We start from the raw sequence: 14496 nt of genomic DNA on the forward strand, positions 1-14496 counted from the left end.
TCCAATATAGTGACTGTATTTAGCACATATATAAATATAATTTGCACTCGTCAGCAGACTGGGGTAAGCCTTTCACTTGCTATCCTTGCCACCACCCCCCATTCCCCATCGTTAACCACCCCATTTTTCTTCCTTTTCCACAACCTCTACCGATCCTGACCCCATCCTCTGGGGAAGGTCGGGGTGAGGGGGGTGGGGGGCCCTCTTAGTTTGAGAACTAAGTCCCTTGGACATTACCAGCAGGAGCGTCTGAGAGCTAAAGCCTGATTTATTAGAATGAGCTCGGGACCTGGGGTCAGGAGGCTTGATTTTTCAGACCAGCTCTCCTGCAATCTTCCCTGTGACCTTGAGCAAGTTACTCGGCCTCCCAAGTCTCAGTTTTCTGGGCTGGGGTGAGGAAGCTGAACAAGAGGGTTTATCTAGCGTCCCTCAGGCTCTCCGTGTCATAGAATAGGACACAGAGCCGGCGGGAGCCACCACACTGTGCTCTCCCATCCTCTTAGGAGAGAAGAAAGGGAATGTGGAGGAAAGGAGAGGAAGAGAGTGGACTGAGAACTTATCCAGTGGAAAGATGTCTGTCCTTTGACACGCAGCGTCCTGCAGGGTAAAGGGGTCAAGACAGGCAGATGCATCCTTGGACATGGGCTTTCAGAAGGTTTGGTGGGCATTTGGAGAGTGAGCTGCCATCCATGTCTTCTTAGATATGGGGACGGGGTCGGCAGGATATAAGCGCCAGACTCTGGCATTTGGGATGGGCCACCCTGTCATCTCTGGGAGTCTTTGCTCTTGAGGCCTCACCCTTGACAGCAGATCGGGACACAGGTTTGAGACCCACAGTCTCTCCTCCCAGCATCTCCTTCGCCCTCCGCCAGTGCTCCAAGGGCGCCGTGGGCCGGAGGGTCTACTGTGGAGGACAGCTGGGGGCCTCTGATCTCACTGCCCCCAGGAGGGGCGGGAGGGGAGAGTTGGAGGATCAATAGCTTCGAAGCCTGGCACGGCGGTGAGCCAGCTGCTTTTGAGCTAGAGACAGAGAGAAAGAGGAGGTCCCTGTCCCCTCTGAGCAGCTCTGGCTCTCTACATGTCTGCTTCCTCCCCTTTCTTTCCAGCTCATCCTTCTTTCCTGCCTCTTGACATCACTGCCTTTGCCTGGTGGAGAGATCTACCCTCCACATGAGGCGCCGTGGGATGGTGCTGACTTGGGAGGGAGCGGAGACCCAAAGTTGCCACACTGCCTGGCCAACCTGTGAGAGTGGCTGGGCCCTGCAGGGTCCTTTTGGCCCCACTTGGCTCTGGCTGGACTATGGGTCCCCTTCCCTGGGCTTCCTGCCTGCTGCCTGCCCAGCTTCCCTCTGCTTCCACCCTGGAGCCATGCGTACCTGACTCCTATGGAGGCAGCCTATGGAGTTGCCCACTGGAGCACGACTGCACATGGCAGGGCCTGGCAGATACTGCCCCTTGGCAGGGCTCCTGGATGGACAGCCTTATGCTGCTCTGGTGGGGGGGAGGTCAGGATGGGAAGTGCCCTTTGCCCTGACTGGCCTGTCCCCCACCCCTCCTCACCCCAGGCTTCCCCTTCCCCAGTCCCACCCCTGGCCTTGGTCGCGGCTCGTTTCTCAGCTCTGGAGCCAGCGACCCCAGGCCCGCAAGGGGGTAATTTGGTTGCCCCTGGTAAGTGAAAGGCTTATCCTCAGTGTTGATTGTCCTTTTTTTGTAATCCTCCTGCTGTTCTGTTCTGTTGTGCTGTGCAACATTTTGCTACATAGACTATTTTATAGCAGAAAGCTAGAAGAATATTTATTATGAATATTAAAGCAATAGTGCATCAATGAAAAGGCGGAGACATTAGGAATTGTGTAAATGCTTAGATTCACTTTTGGTGGATTTTTTTGTACTTTATTTATAACTAATAAAAATGAACTGCATTGCTAACTACACCTCACTCGTGCAGGGTGTTTATTTCTGTGTACACCCAGGAAATGCCCAGAGGAAAGTGCTCCAGACAGACTAGTGTTTATCCAGGGCCCCTGGCAGTGTCTGCTGTCTCTTCCTCACTTCACCCTCTCCTCATCCTCTGCCTGTCCTTCACTTGTTTCCCTTTTTCCTCCTCCTCCTTCAGCTTCCCCACTTCTGCTCCCAACTCCCTCCCTCCTCCTCCTCTCTTATCTATTATTTTCTTTTGCCTCTTTATCTCTCAAAGAATTTGTTCTATTCTGTGAACCAACCATCTAATTAACCTGTTTTCCTAAACTTTAGTTTATGGATCTTAAGGCAGAAAATTCCCTTTTTTTTTTTTTAATCATTTTCAAATATAACCTCTTATGTTTTGATTTGGAGGCTCCTCAGTTTCTCCAAAGGAGAGAAAGATTTGATTTTTGAAAGTTGGACTTGGATTTTTTATTCCTTCGTAAGAGCCCAAATTCAGATACTCTTTGTGGTGTCTAGAGTCTATTCTCAGAAAAGTGTGGGTTAGTGAACTGGAAGATGACTTTCAGAAACTACAAGCAGAGCCCATGTAAATGAACTTTTTTCCCCCCTCAGTCACAGACTTTATTTTTTCAGAACAGTTTTAGGTGTACAGAAAATTGAAAAGAGAATAGAGAGCTCCCATGTTCTCTCATGGCCACCCATTAACATCTCGCCTCAGTAGGTACATTTGCTGTAGTGGAGGAACCAACATTGTTACCTTATTATTAACTAAGATCCATAGCTTTCACTCATTTTGTATGTAATTTCATACATTTAAATGAACATTAAATGGGCTTCCCTGGTGGCTCAGATGGTAAAGCATCTGTCTGCAATGCCGGAGACCTGGGTTCAATCCCTGGGTTGGGAAGATCCCCTGGAGAAGGGGATGTCTACCGACTCCAGTATTCTTGACTGGAGAATTCCATGTACAGAGGAGCCTGGTGGGCTACAGTGCATGGTGTTGCAAAGAGTTGGACACGACTGAGCGACTAACACACACACACACAAACAAAATGAACACTTAAATCTCTAGCTCTCATTCGAGTCAGATGATGCAAAATGCTGTCTGTCATTTTCCCCACAGTTCCACCTGTATCTCTCGCTCTGGGAACCAGGGCTCCTTTGTCTTCGCTCCGCCACTAGTCAGCCGTGTGCACACACCCCGCTATCCCTGTTTGTCAGCTGTCAGCACGCGGATAGGAAACCAAGATCCTTCACCCAGTATCCCACAGGTGCCTTCTGTCATCTTTGGCTACTTAATCTCTGTTGGGGCACGGCCTTATGGGGTTGGGCGAGTGGCTCTATTTCCTTAGATTTTTGTGCCCACCCAACACGTGGGCTGGTATGTAGCCTTCCGAATCTCCAGCCCTCTCCCACCTCCTATCACTGCGCCCAGGAGGACAGACTTCTCAGAAAATACCCAGGCTCTGCCCGTGACTCCCAGTGTCTATAACCCTCAGGAGGTTAAGGAGGATGGAATCTGGCTGTGATTGTCAGGGCTCTTTCGGGAAATGGAGTCAGTAGGGTTAATATGATATAATACAGGATACGATATGTTATTTATAGATATGGAGATTTATTTTGAGGAATAATCAACTCACGGGATTCTGGAGGCTGAGTTGTCCTACATCTTCTCTCTGCAAGCTGGAGACCCAGGAAAGCCAACAGGGTAACTCAGTGTGAGTCCAAGAGGCCTGAGAAGCAGGGAGCGGATGGGGAAATTCCCAGGCCCTCTGGCAGGAAGGAAGGGGATATATCTTCCCTTCCTCTGCTTTTGGTTCTCTTGAGACACTCCAGGTATTGAATGAGGCCCACACACACAGGGGAGGGCCGGTTACTCTACTGAGTCCACTCACTCAAATGCCCATCTCATCTGAACCCCCCCCAGACACACCCGGGAATCATGTTTGGTTACTGGAGCCCCGGGGCCAGTCAGGGTGACACTGAAGGTTAACCCACACCCCGGCCTCACCTCCCTCTCAGGCCTCCCCCGCTGCTGCCCTCAGCACACACCGTGCGGCCCCAAGACGACGCCTGGCCTCTGGCCCTGATTCTCCCCCACACTCTCCATTCCCCGGCAGGGGGACAAACCAGCGCCTTCCCCCCCAGGCACTGTCCTTCCACACTTACCTTTGCTCTGTGCACAGCCTCACCGGCAAGCAAGGCTCCTGCCCACGGGACCTGCCCTTCCTGAGCGCTTCCGTCTCAGAACCCTCCCTGCCCACAACCAGCCACAGCTGAAGTTCTTTCACCTTTGAGCTTCCATCTAACATTTTGTTTGAGGAAAACCCCTGCCCTTCTGTGGCACCTGTTAGCTGTGTGACTTTTGGCGACTTGCTTACACTTTCTGTGCTTCTGTTTCTTCATCTATGAAATAGGAGTAACAAGAGTGCCTGTCTCATAGATCTTTCTGAGGCTTCAATGAGCTCATGCAGGTAAGGCACTGTCTGGAATATAGTCAGCACTCTATAAAAAATAGCCATGTCAAAGATGATAACAGTGAAAAAGAGGAGAGTGAAAAAGTTGGCTTAAAGCTCAACGTTCAGAAAACTAAGATCATGGCATCTGGTCCCATCACTTCATGGGAAATAGATGGGGAAACAGTGGAAACAGTGTCAGACTTTATTTTTGGGGGCTCCAAAATCACTGCAGATGGTGATTGCAGCCATGAAATGAAAAGACGCTTACTCCTCGGAAAGAAGTTTATGGCCAATCTAGATAGCATATTTAAAAGCAGAGACATTACTTTGCCAACAAAAGGCCGTCTAGTCAAGGCTATGGTTTTTCCAGTGGTCATGTATGGATGTGAGAGTTGGATGGTGAAGAAAGCTGAGCGCCGAAGAATTGATGCTTTTGAACTGTGATGTTGGAGAAGACTCTTGAGAGTCCCTTGGACTGCAAGGAGATCCAATCAATCCATCCTAAAGAAGATCAATCCTGGGTGTTCATTGGAAGGACTGATGTTGAAGCTGAAACTCCAATACTTTGGCCACTCATGCAAAGAGTTGACTCATTGGAAAAGACCCTAATGCTTGGTAGGATTGGGAGCAGGAGGAGAAGGGAATGACAGAGGATGAGATGGTTGGATGGCATCATTGACTCGATGGACATGGGTTTGGGTAGACTCTGGGAGTTGGTGATGGACAGAGAGGCCTGGTGTGCTGCAGTTCATGGGGTCGCAAAGAGTCGGACACGACTGAGCGACTGAACTGAACTGAACTGAAAGATGATAATGGTGATGGTGATGGTGTCTGTGTTTTATTTTCTTTTAAATCCCTGCCTTCCATAGTCTTTCTCCTCTCTTCCTCCCCTCCCTCTCCTTTCTCTGGAGAGTTTCCAAGGCCCCATCAATGTCCACTCTTCCTCTCTGGCCATTCCAGGCCATGGTCAGCCACCAATAATGTCTGTCCAGCAGAAGGGCTGGTGGCTGAGGCCTTAAAATCAAGACACCAGGAACGACTGCTTGATTAAAAGTCTTTTCCACATTCAGCTGGAGATTCTAGAAGAAAAGCCACATTGAGGCCTTGAGGCTGGAAGGACAGAACCCCCCCCTCCTCTCCAGCTCATTAGCAACACTGCCCCCCTTTCCCCATTCCAGTGACACTACCCAACCTTCTCCTTTTGAATTTAGTACTAGAAATGTCAAATGTCCTTGCCCACCCTCCCTTTGTCCAAGGCTGAGGTCCCCAAAAGACTTATCTTGCCCTCACTCAGGGCATTTGGATGTTTGCAGGTGGGTGATGCTCAGTGTCAACCTCTGCCAAGGGGCTGAGAGCAATGGGGGTCCCTGTTCAGGACAAAGACACAGCAGCAAGGGTCCTCCAGAAGTGGGCATCTATAGTACTTCTAACCTTATTCCATTTGGAGCCCACGTAATCAGAATTCAGAAGGGGTATATCTGAAGTGAGCTACGTTTACTTAACAAAATCTTGGAAGGAGAGTGTTGTTCAGTCAAAGAGCTGAGAAAATATGATTGAAGGCTTTTGTTTAACCTGCTTCAGAACAAAAGCGTTTCTTAGACTTTGGTATAACAGTTCCTGTGTAAATAACTTGTGTCAATTGCAAATGAGTCTTTTTCTTTAATGTGGACCCCAGGGTATTTGGGCTTCCCAGGTGGTGTTTGTGGTAAAGAACCTGCCCTGGAGGAGGGCATGGCAATCCACTCCACTATTCTTGCCTGGAGAATCCCTGTGGGTAGAGGATCCTGGTAGTCCATAGGGTTGCACAGAGTCAGAGACGACTGAAGTGACTTTGCACACATGCACGCATGCAAGTTTTTATTTGGAAATACTTTGTTTGTAGTTGTAGCTTTACATTCAAGGTTCTCTCCAAATATTCTTTAATGCAGACTTGTCTCAGAATCAAATGAGGAAAGATGGTGCTGATATAAACCTTGGCACTCAAGAAGCCATCCTTATAAAAAAGAACTTTCTAGCAATGTGAGCTGTCAATGCGGGAGTGGGGTGGGGTTGGGGAAGGAATGAGCAGGTCTGGAGAAGACGGTAACAAGTGGAACAGAGGAGCAGGGGAGGATGAGACTGTTCCTTGTTTTGTTTTGGGGCTTCCCTGGTGACTCAGATGGTAAAGAATCTTCCTGCAATGTGGGAGACCTGGGTTCGATCCCTGGGTTGGGAAGATCCCGTGGAGAAGGCAATGGCAGCCCACTCCAGTATTCTAGCCTGGAGAATCCCATGGACAGAGGAGACTGGCAGGCTACAGTCCATGGGGTCACAAAGAGTCAGATGTGACTGAGAGACTTTCACTTTTAAGGGGTTTTGTCTTCGTTGGAGGAAAGGGACTATCCAGGGCCACTGGCCATGGCTGATGCCCCCACGATGACCAGGGGCCATGTCAGCAGCAGGGCCCTGGAGGTGAGAAGGGTTCAGGAGACACCTTCCATAGAGAAGGAGCTGTTCACCTTCCCCATGGCTGGCTGTTGAGTCTCAGCCTTGCGATTAGGACTATTGGGATACAGAGCTTTGTGGGGACTTTGGGTAGAAGAATGTCTTTCTTCTAGGACCAAGACTAGGGATGACGAGGCAAGCGAGGTGCCCTGGGTGCAATGTTTAAGGAAGCTCCACTTTTGGGTGCCAGCCCTGCCTTTGTGCAAGGCTGAGGTTGAGTGCCTCCTTAATGTTTGTGCCCTGGGCTACCTGCTTGCTTTTCCCAATCCCAGCTTTCCTCGCTGCCCTTCCTGTGCTGGCCTGTGAGGAAGAGACAGGAATTGAGGGGCCGAGCCCAGCCCAGGGGCCTGCAGGGGTGAGATTTGGAGTGTGCCCCCTTCTGGAGGCCTCTCGGGGAGGGGCCCCACATTCCCTCCTCAGGGCAGAGAGGGCACAGCAGGTATGAACAGGGTCAGCAGGGGCCCCTCCTTTCGCTGCCCTTCTCCCCAATACCCTGCTAAGCGGGGTCGCCTGCAGCCTGGGAGGAGGAAGGAGGACTTCAGGGTCCTGAGGGAAGGGCAGTGCCCAGCCCGAAGAAGCAGGTCTGTGGGGAGGAGACCTGACACAGGAGGGTTCCGCAAGACTCCCCTCTCCACCGCACTGCCCATCTCTGCCCCACCTCCTCTGGGAGCGTGAAGGGCATCCGACAGCCTTCTGCAAGCGCAGCCTTGTCCCTCTGGGAGCTTTGGTGAGTCAGAGGCCCGTTCTCATCCTCAGTTCCTGCCCCTCTGAAGCAGGGAGGCCAGACTGGCCTGGGGCCTCAGAACAGGGTGGGAGGGAGGGCTGGATGGTGGGGAGAAGACTTGGAGCCCGAGGAACAGCTCCAACCAGAGGCTCAGCAGACGGACAGTGCGGGGCATCGCTGGAGACAAACAGGCTGGACACACAGCCGGGGTAACTGGCCCAGGTCCCCAGAGACTTGGGGAAACCACACGGGTAAGAGGTGCCCTGCAGGAGGTGAAGTGCACCCCGATGAACAGAAGGGATAACAGTTTTGATAGCTTTCACAGCAATAGTTTCATCCAATCTTCACAAGTCCCTGGTGAGGGGGGAGAGGAGCCAGGGCCAAGAAGAGACGGAAAGAAAGTTGACTCAGCTCATGGGGTATATTCCCAAACCAGTCCAGCCCTTTTCAGTAAGAGTAAGCCCACATTTATCAAGCACATCAGCAACTGAAAAGAACATGGGGCCTTCCCCTCCCAGTCTTGGCTGGATCTACAATAGATGCTTCATTCCACACTGAGATGGAGTAGCGCTTGCCAGAGGACATGACAGAAAGTGCTTTTAACTTTGAGCTGAGCATCACCCTCCAGGTATGACAGAGGATGGACGGAGAGCCTGAGAAGGAGGTGGGCATGAATACGAGGGCAGGGCTTTCAGAAAGAGCTGAGGGTGAGCTGGGAGTACCCCTTCCCTCCTTTTGGCTGGCCTTTAGCCCAAAGCTATGACTGGGGTTTCAGTGGGGCTATTTGGAGAGGGAGATGTGTCCATCTCAGCTGAGGACACAGCGCCTTGCCACATCCAGAGAGATTGTGGGAGTGAGGGATGGGTTGACTGACTGCTGATGGCAGAGTGGCCTGAGTGCCCAGGGTTTGTTAGAGCAAAAGATGCCAGAGAACTTCCTTTTGGGTGTCTTAGATTCTAAGCATGACGCAGTGGGAGAGGGAGGTGAGGGGCCTGAGATAGAGCCCACACAAGTGCTCATGGGGGGAAGGCTCCAGACGCTGCCAGTCCAAGAAGAAGGACACTGACCACAGCGGTACCCCCACCAGGAAGCTGCCCTCTCCCCCTCTCCCCCCTCCCCCAGGGGTGGGGTATCAGGGTCAGGAGTAAAAGTGCAAAGTGGGGCAGGAGGTGAGGCTGACCCCATACTCATACACACATGTGTGCACACTGACACACACACACACTCCTGTTTTCTCACTTAGGTTCCCACTTGGGACTGGACTGAGCTGGGGAATGGGAGGAGACTCAACTCTAAGTGGAATGCTTTGGTCTTTGTATTGGAGCCAAACATTTAAATTACAGAACTGAGATGGACTTTGTGGCTTTAAAGTGGCTGTTGGACGTTTTATTACCTGTGAGAGTCCAGAAGAGTTATGAGGCTTGCCTTAATTTTCGTCCAGGGACAGGGGAAGAGCAAGCTCCAGAAAAAGACACAGAGAAAGCTGTTTAATGATTACCGCTCCCCGATCCTACCCCAGCCCCTAGAGTCCTGCTTATTCAATATGATGGACAAACCCTTCATTGCAGGCGCTGAATTAACTGGTCTGCATTTTAACTCAGTCTTCATAATAACCTACAAAGTCAGTGTTATTCTTCCTATTTAACAGATGAGAAAACTGAGGCCTGAGACATGAGATAACGTGCCCAATCTCTCCCGACAGGGAAAAGGAAGAGCTGGGATTCAAGCCTGCTTCTTACTGCCTCTGGGTCTGTGCTTACTGCCGCAGCATCTCTCCAAGGGTCTCTGAGAGCGCAGAACCAGGAAGTCTCACTAAGTTTACACCTGTCTGGGTTAGAGGGCCTGTGGTGACGAGGCAGAAATGCTGATACTGAGTGCCTCCTACAGGAAGACTTCCTGGCCTGATGCACCTTTCTGCTCAGTCCCACCCTACCCTCTGCAGGAAAATAAGAAGTCAGGGGCTGAGTTCTGCTGCACTCTTTTTGTGATGGTTGATCAGGGAGTGTGTGTGTGTGTGTGTGTGTGTGAGAGAGAGCACATGTGCGTGTCCGCACACACACAGATATGTGGCTCTCTGGCTGCCTCTCCATCAGGGTCACCCCCGTCAAGGGCAGAGACCACACCTTTATTTTCTTCCAGTCCCTTCTCAGCTGTCAGTCCACATTGCCCACAGCGAGCCACGGGTGACAGGTGCTAAACACCACAGATGTTCCCCTGCCCTCCCAGCCCCCATGCAGAGGGACCAGGCTGTTCCAGGCGACCTCTCCCTTCTACTGCCTGCACCTCATCACCTGCTCAGGTCTCTGGGTCTCAACTGTGTTATCTCTGGCTGGGGCAGCCACGGGTACTTGGCAATGCGTTCTTTGAAAAGTGATGGAAAGACTCAGATATCTGTTCACAGGCTCATAAATCGTTTCAGCTAAAATTTTTCCTCCTGATGTTTTTCTCCATTGGCTGCTGGATTTATTGAAACTGGGAGAAAAGGATGCGTTTCTAAGTGAACAGATGCCCAGATGAATTCTTTGCAGGGTGTGGTTGGTAATAATTTAATTAGCCCAGTTTTTTTTTGGGGGGGGGATGTGTTAATTAGTTCTTGCTTAAAATACATCACTTTGAGGACCTCTTCTTCCCTACTTCTATCCCCTGGGTGAAGCTGCAATTTCCCATCCACGCCCAGCAGCAAGTCTCAGCCTGGTCACTACTGTTATTGAAAAAGAAAATGCAAAAACTTATTTTGGGGCAACCACAGATTATGACACACGTTGATGGATTCCTACAGATTCAGGAGACCCGGGAGAGGGCAGGACCCCACCAGCCGTCACCCACAGTGACCTCTGAAGGACCATGGAGCTCTGGCCCCCCAGTCTCAGCTCCAGGAGGCTTTCAGGAAAGCACTCCTGAAAGCCCTGGTGGAGGGTGACAGGTGTGGTCGGGGCGAGTTGGTGCGAAGGGAGAGGGAGGGCCTGCAGGCCTCAGACGGAAGGGAAGAGGTCCCTCCAGGTGAGTCCGTCGCCCCGCTTCTTGTCCAGCCACCTGCCGCAGGTGAAGATGGTGGCCACCCCAGTGCTGGTGTTGGTGACCTCCACTTTGTCCACCAGCCAGCCCGAGCAGTAGCCGCTGCCGTCGTGCTCCAGGCGCACCTTGCGCAGCTCGCCCAGCTCCAGCGTCTCCAGGAAGAAGCGGTCGGTGCTGCCCCGCTCAAACAGGTTGCGCATCTTCTGCTTCAGCTCCCGCTTGCCCGTGTCGCCGTTGGACCCAAAGATGGTCACGAAGACATTGGCGTCAGTGCCCGCCCCTGGCTCATAGCCAGTCGTTACGATGACCTCGTACTTGACCGGCACCAGGCTCTGGACCTTGCTGGCAAAGCTCTCGGTAGTCTTGGTGACCTCGAAGACCTTGAAGTACTTCCTCTTCCTCTTGAGGGGGATGAGGCTGTCGCAGTTGAAGAAATATCTGCGGGTGGAAGTGGGGGAGGTTAGCGAGTACCAGCCGAGGCTCACACCCTCCCCTCCAGGATCCTGGGCATCCACCAGAGATTCTGTCCCAGATGACAAGATCTTAGGGGGGGAATTGTCTGCGCCAAAATGTGAGGATAATATTTTCAGATGAATTTTCATTCATCTGAAAATTGACAGTGACTGACATCACCATCTTTTAAACTGCCCCTGGATTCTCCTTTTCTTTTTCCCCTCACACTCCATATCTGCGCTTAGTTGCTCAGTTGGGTCTGACTCTTTGAGACCACGTGGACTATAGCCCACCAGGCTCCTCTGTCCTTAGGATTTTTCAGGCAAGAATACTGGAGTGGGATGCCATTTCCTCCTGCAGGGGATCTTCCTGACGCAGGAATCGAACCTGCATCTCCTGTGTCTCCTGCATTGTAGACGGATTCTTTACCTGCTGAGCCACTCCGCATCTGATCCACCAGCAATTCCCACTGACCCCATCTTTAAAATACAATCTAATAAGTCCAGAATTGGCACAATCTCACTAACTGCCTTGCCACTCCTCTCGTCCAAGTCACCACCATCTTCTGTCTGGCATGTGTCAGCCTCCTAACTGGTCTCCCTGCTTCTCGACACCTACCTACAGTGAATTCTTTGCACAGCATCCAAGTGATCCTGTGGAAATGTAAGCCTGAGAATGTTATCCTTTTGCCCAGAATTTAAACTGCCCCTTGATTCTCCTTTTCTTTTTCATCCTTCTTCCCAGAATTTTTGTTGTTCAGTCGCTCAGTCATGTCTGCCTCTTTGCAATCCTATGGACTACAGCAAGCCAGGCTTCCTTCAGTATCTCCCGGAGCTTGCTCAAACTCATGTCCAGTGCATCGGTGACGGAGTAATACTTAGAATAAGTATTAATAAAAGCCACCACCTTACAAAGGCCTGCAAGACCTTTCACGATCTGATCCCCCTCTCAGGGTTTACCTCTCTGACCTGTTCCTCCCCTTCTCTAAGCTCACTGCACACCAACCAGGCTGATCCCCTTGCTCCTTCCAAGGACTGATGAATGCTTTTATCCACTGTTGTCACCTTCAGAGGAGTTATGGGACCAGAACGACAGTCCTAGGCCAAGTCAAGTGGAAAAGTAACCATGAGATAGATGTATGCTCCCAAATCCCTTGCACTTCGCTGAGTTGAACCATGGGTGTGTATGTGTGCATGTGTGTTGTATGTGTGCATACATATGCATGTGCTCACGGATGACATAGTACAAAGGGGTGCAAAGTACTAAAGAAGCTACCACATGCAGAAGCAAGTCCAGGGCCAAGACAAAGGACCAAAAAGTCCCTTCTCTACCCCCATCCCCAATGTTAGCCTCTGCGTAATGACAGTGAGTCCAATAATTAGAGGAAGAAGTCAGAGATGCAGTGGAAAAACACTGCATAGGGTGTAAGGGGGCTGGGGTCTGCCCCAGCCCTGTCACCTCCCACCTATGTGACCTTGATTTTCCCACTGGCAATGCTAGAGGTTTGGACAGAACAAATGTCCTTGTTTTTTCCCCCATCCAAATTCCTAACATTTTAACAGTTTTGGAAATAAGCAATTCTGGCACTGGCTAATGATTTCAGAAACGTAGCCCTGAAAGGGTATGCCCAATGATGAAAAGTTAATTTTTAGATGAGAATCTATAACAGCAAAAAGAACTTGGTTTTCTGCATGCTCACTAAATGCCTGGATTTTGCATTCTTGCATTTCATCAACTCCCCAGGTGATAGAGTTCATCTCCTCCAGTTTCACAGACGGGAAACAAGGCTTGGAGAAGAGAAGTCATTGCACAAGGTGACCCAGAGCCGGGGCCCAGAGCCAGCCTGCCTGGCCACCGTTTAAAGACACTTGGCAGGAAATCCGTATTCTGTCTGGAGAGCTCTCTTCCTCCAACTTGTCACTTGATAAATCTGGGTTGTTGTTACATGCCACACTTTCCTAGAGGGAGATATATTTGCCTTCTTTGTTTAAACATCCACTTAAAATGTATTTCTTGATGCAAATGTCCACTAATATACATAATTCTATATAAATGCACAAATCCTGTGATCATATGTGGTTTTCTAAATGCACTCTTTTCTTTTATGCTTGGCTCTGTCTCCCTTTTCCCCTCCTTTCCCCTCCTGCATCTTGCCTTCACCTCAGATAACTCATGTAACAGTTGTGGATGTATCTTGCCAAATTTCCCTCTGTTTCGCCCAACCCTGCACAGAACGCACACAGACCCACACACATGTAGGACGTCAGTGCTCCCTTTACAGAATGGCATCATATAATACATGCTTCCCCATGTCTTGCTTTTCTCACTCAACAATGCTTCCTGGGAATGGCTCCAAGTCTTCTGGAACATATTTAATTCGTTTTTTTTAATGGCTGAAAAATAGTCCCTGGTGTAGTTATAAGGAAACGTTTCCTAATAGATATAATTATAAGATCACCAAAATGTGGGCCCTCAGGGCTCTGTGGAGTCAAGACTCCAGCTGTGGAAGAACATGCCAGGCTGTTCTCACTTGCAATAGGCTCGTGAGCAAGAATAAAGGCAAAGCAGAGAATAATGAACAAAAGTGAATATGTTAGAAATATGTTGAATATGATCATACTTCTCTGAACAGCGTGTGTGTGTGTGTGAGATATCAGAAAATGGCCAGAGAGAATGGGGTCACCAAATGTTCATGGTGGCCTTCTCTGATGGATAGGACTTTAGGGAATTTTACTTTCTTTTATGAAAGGGATTTTTTTTCCTTTCTTTCATACACATTTTTTTGCCTTATTTGAATTTTAAACTGATTATGTATTATATGTGATAATGAGATAAAACAACAATTTCGTTTTGGTTTTTTTAAAAAAAGAAACAAAAGCCTCTCTGCGTGTCCTTCCACTGAAGTCCTGAGGATATTAACAACAAAGAGCTGGTCAGAAATGCTGAAAGAGTCAGGACGGGAATCAGTTGGAAGGTGAAAATTTGAGATTTTTTTAAAGAGATTGAGATAAAATTATTTTGTATTTCATGGAAATCCAGATATTATGGCCCAACATGCTGGTTAGAAAGGAACTGTGGATCCATATACAGTGTTGTGTAAGTGGTCTTTACATGGTGGGATTTAAATGTGTTCTAGAACAGTGACTTTGGCCACCTAATGCGAAGAGCTGACTCATTGGAAAAGACCCTGATGCTGGGAAAGATTGAGAACAGGAGAACAAGGGGACAACAGAGGATAAGATGGTTGGATGGCATCACCGACCTGATGGACATGAGTTTGAGTAAACTCTGGGAGTTGGTGATGGACAGGGAAGCCTGGCATGCTGCAGTCCATGGGGTCACAAAGAGTTGGACATGACTGAGCAACAAACACACACACAGAATGGTGACATGTAAATAGCCACAGTGATACATACCCCTGCCCTGTCCTCACTC

General features: G+C 49.8%; 1 protein-coding gene and 1 long non-coding RNA gene across 3 annotated transcripts in view; one reads left to right on the forward strand and one right to left on the reverse strand.

The window, feature by feature from the left end:
• The first annotated feature begins 121 nt into the window (after positions 1 to 121).
• Positions 122 to 1934, forward strand: LOC145534947 (uncharacterized). The gene is made up of 2 exons (XR_014075101.1): positions 122 to 604; positions 1107 to 1934. It is a non-coding gene; the product is annotated as an uncharacterized LOC145534947 (long non-coding RNA).
• Positions 1935 to 10325: 8391 nt separating this feature from the next.
• Positions 10326 to 14496, reverse strand: part of LOXHD1 (lipoxygenase homology PLAT domains 1) — a 191928-nt gene continuing 187757 nt past the window's right edge. For both annotated transcript variants that reach the window (XM_081561528.1, XM_081561527.1), the window contains one exon: positions 10326 to 11046. In XM_081561528.1, coding sequence (XP_081417654.1) covers positions 10566 to 11046 — 481 coding nt within the window. In that variant the 3' untranslated portion in view covers positions 10326 to 10565. The remainder of the gene's footprint in view (positions 11047 to 14496) is intronic.

The sequence above is a fragment of the Giraffa tippelskirchi genome, chromosome 14 (assembly GCF_054371585.1).
Source record: "Giraffa tippelskirchi isolate mGirTip1 chromosome 14, T2T-mGirTip1v1.2.pri, whole genome shotgun sequence".
Lineage (NCBI taxonomy): Eukaryota > Metazoa > Chordata > Mammalia > Artiodactyla > Giraffidae > Giraffa > Giraffa tippelskirchi.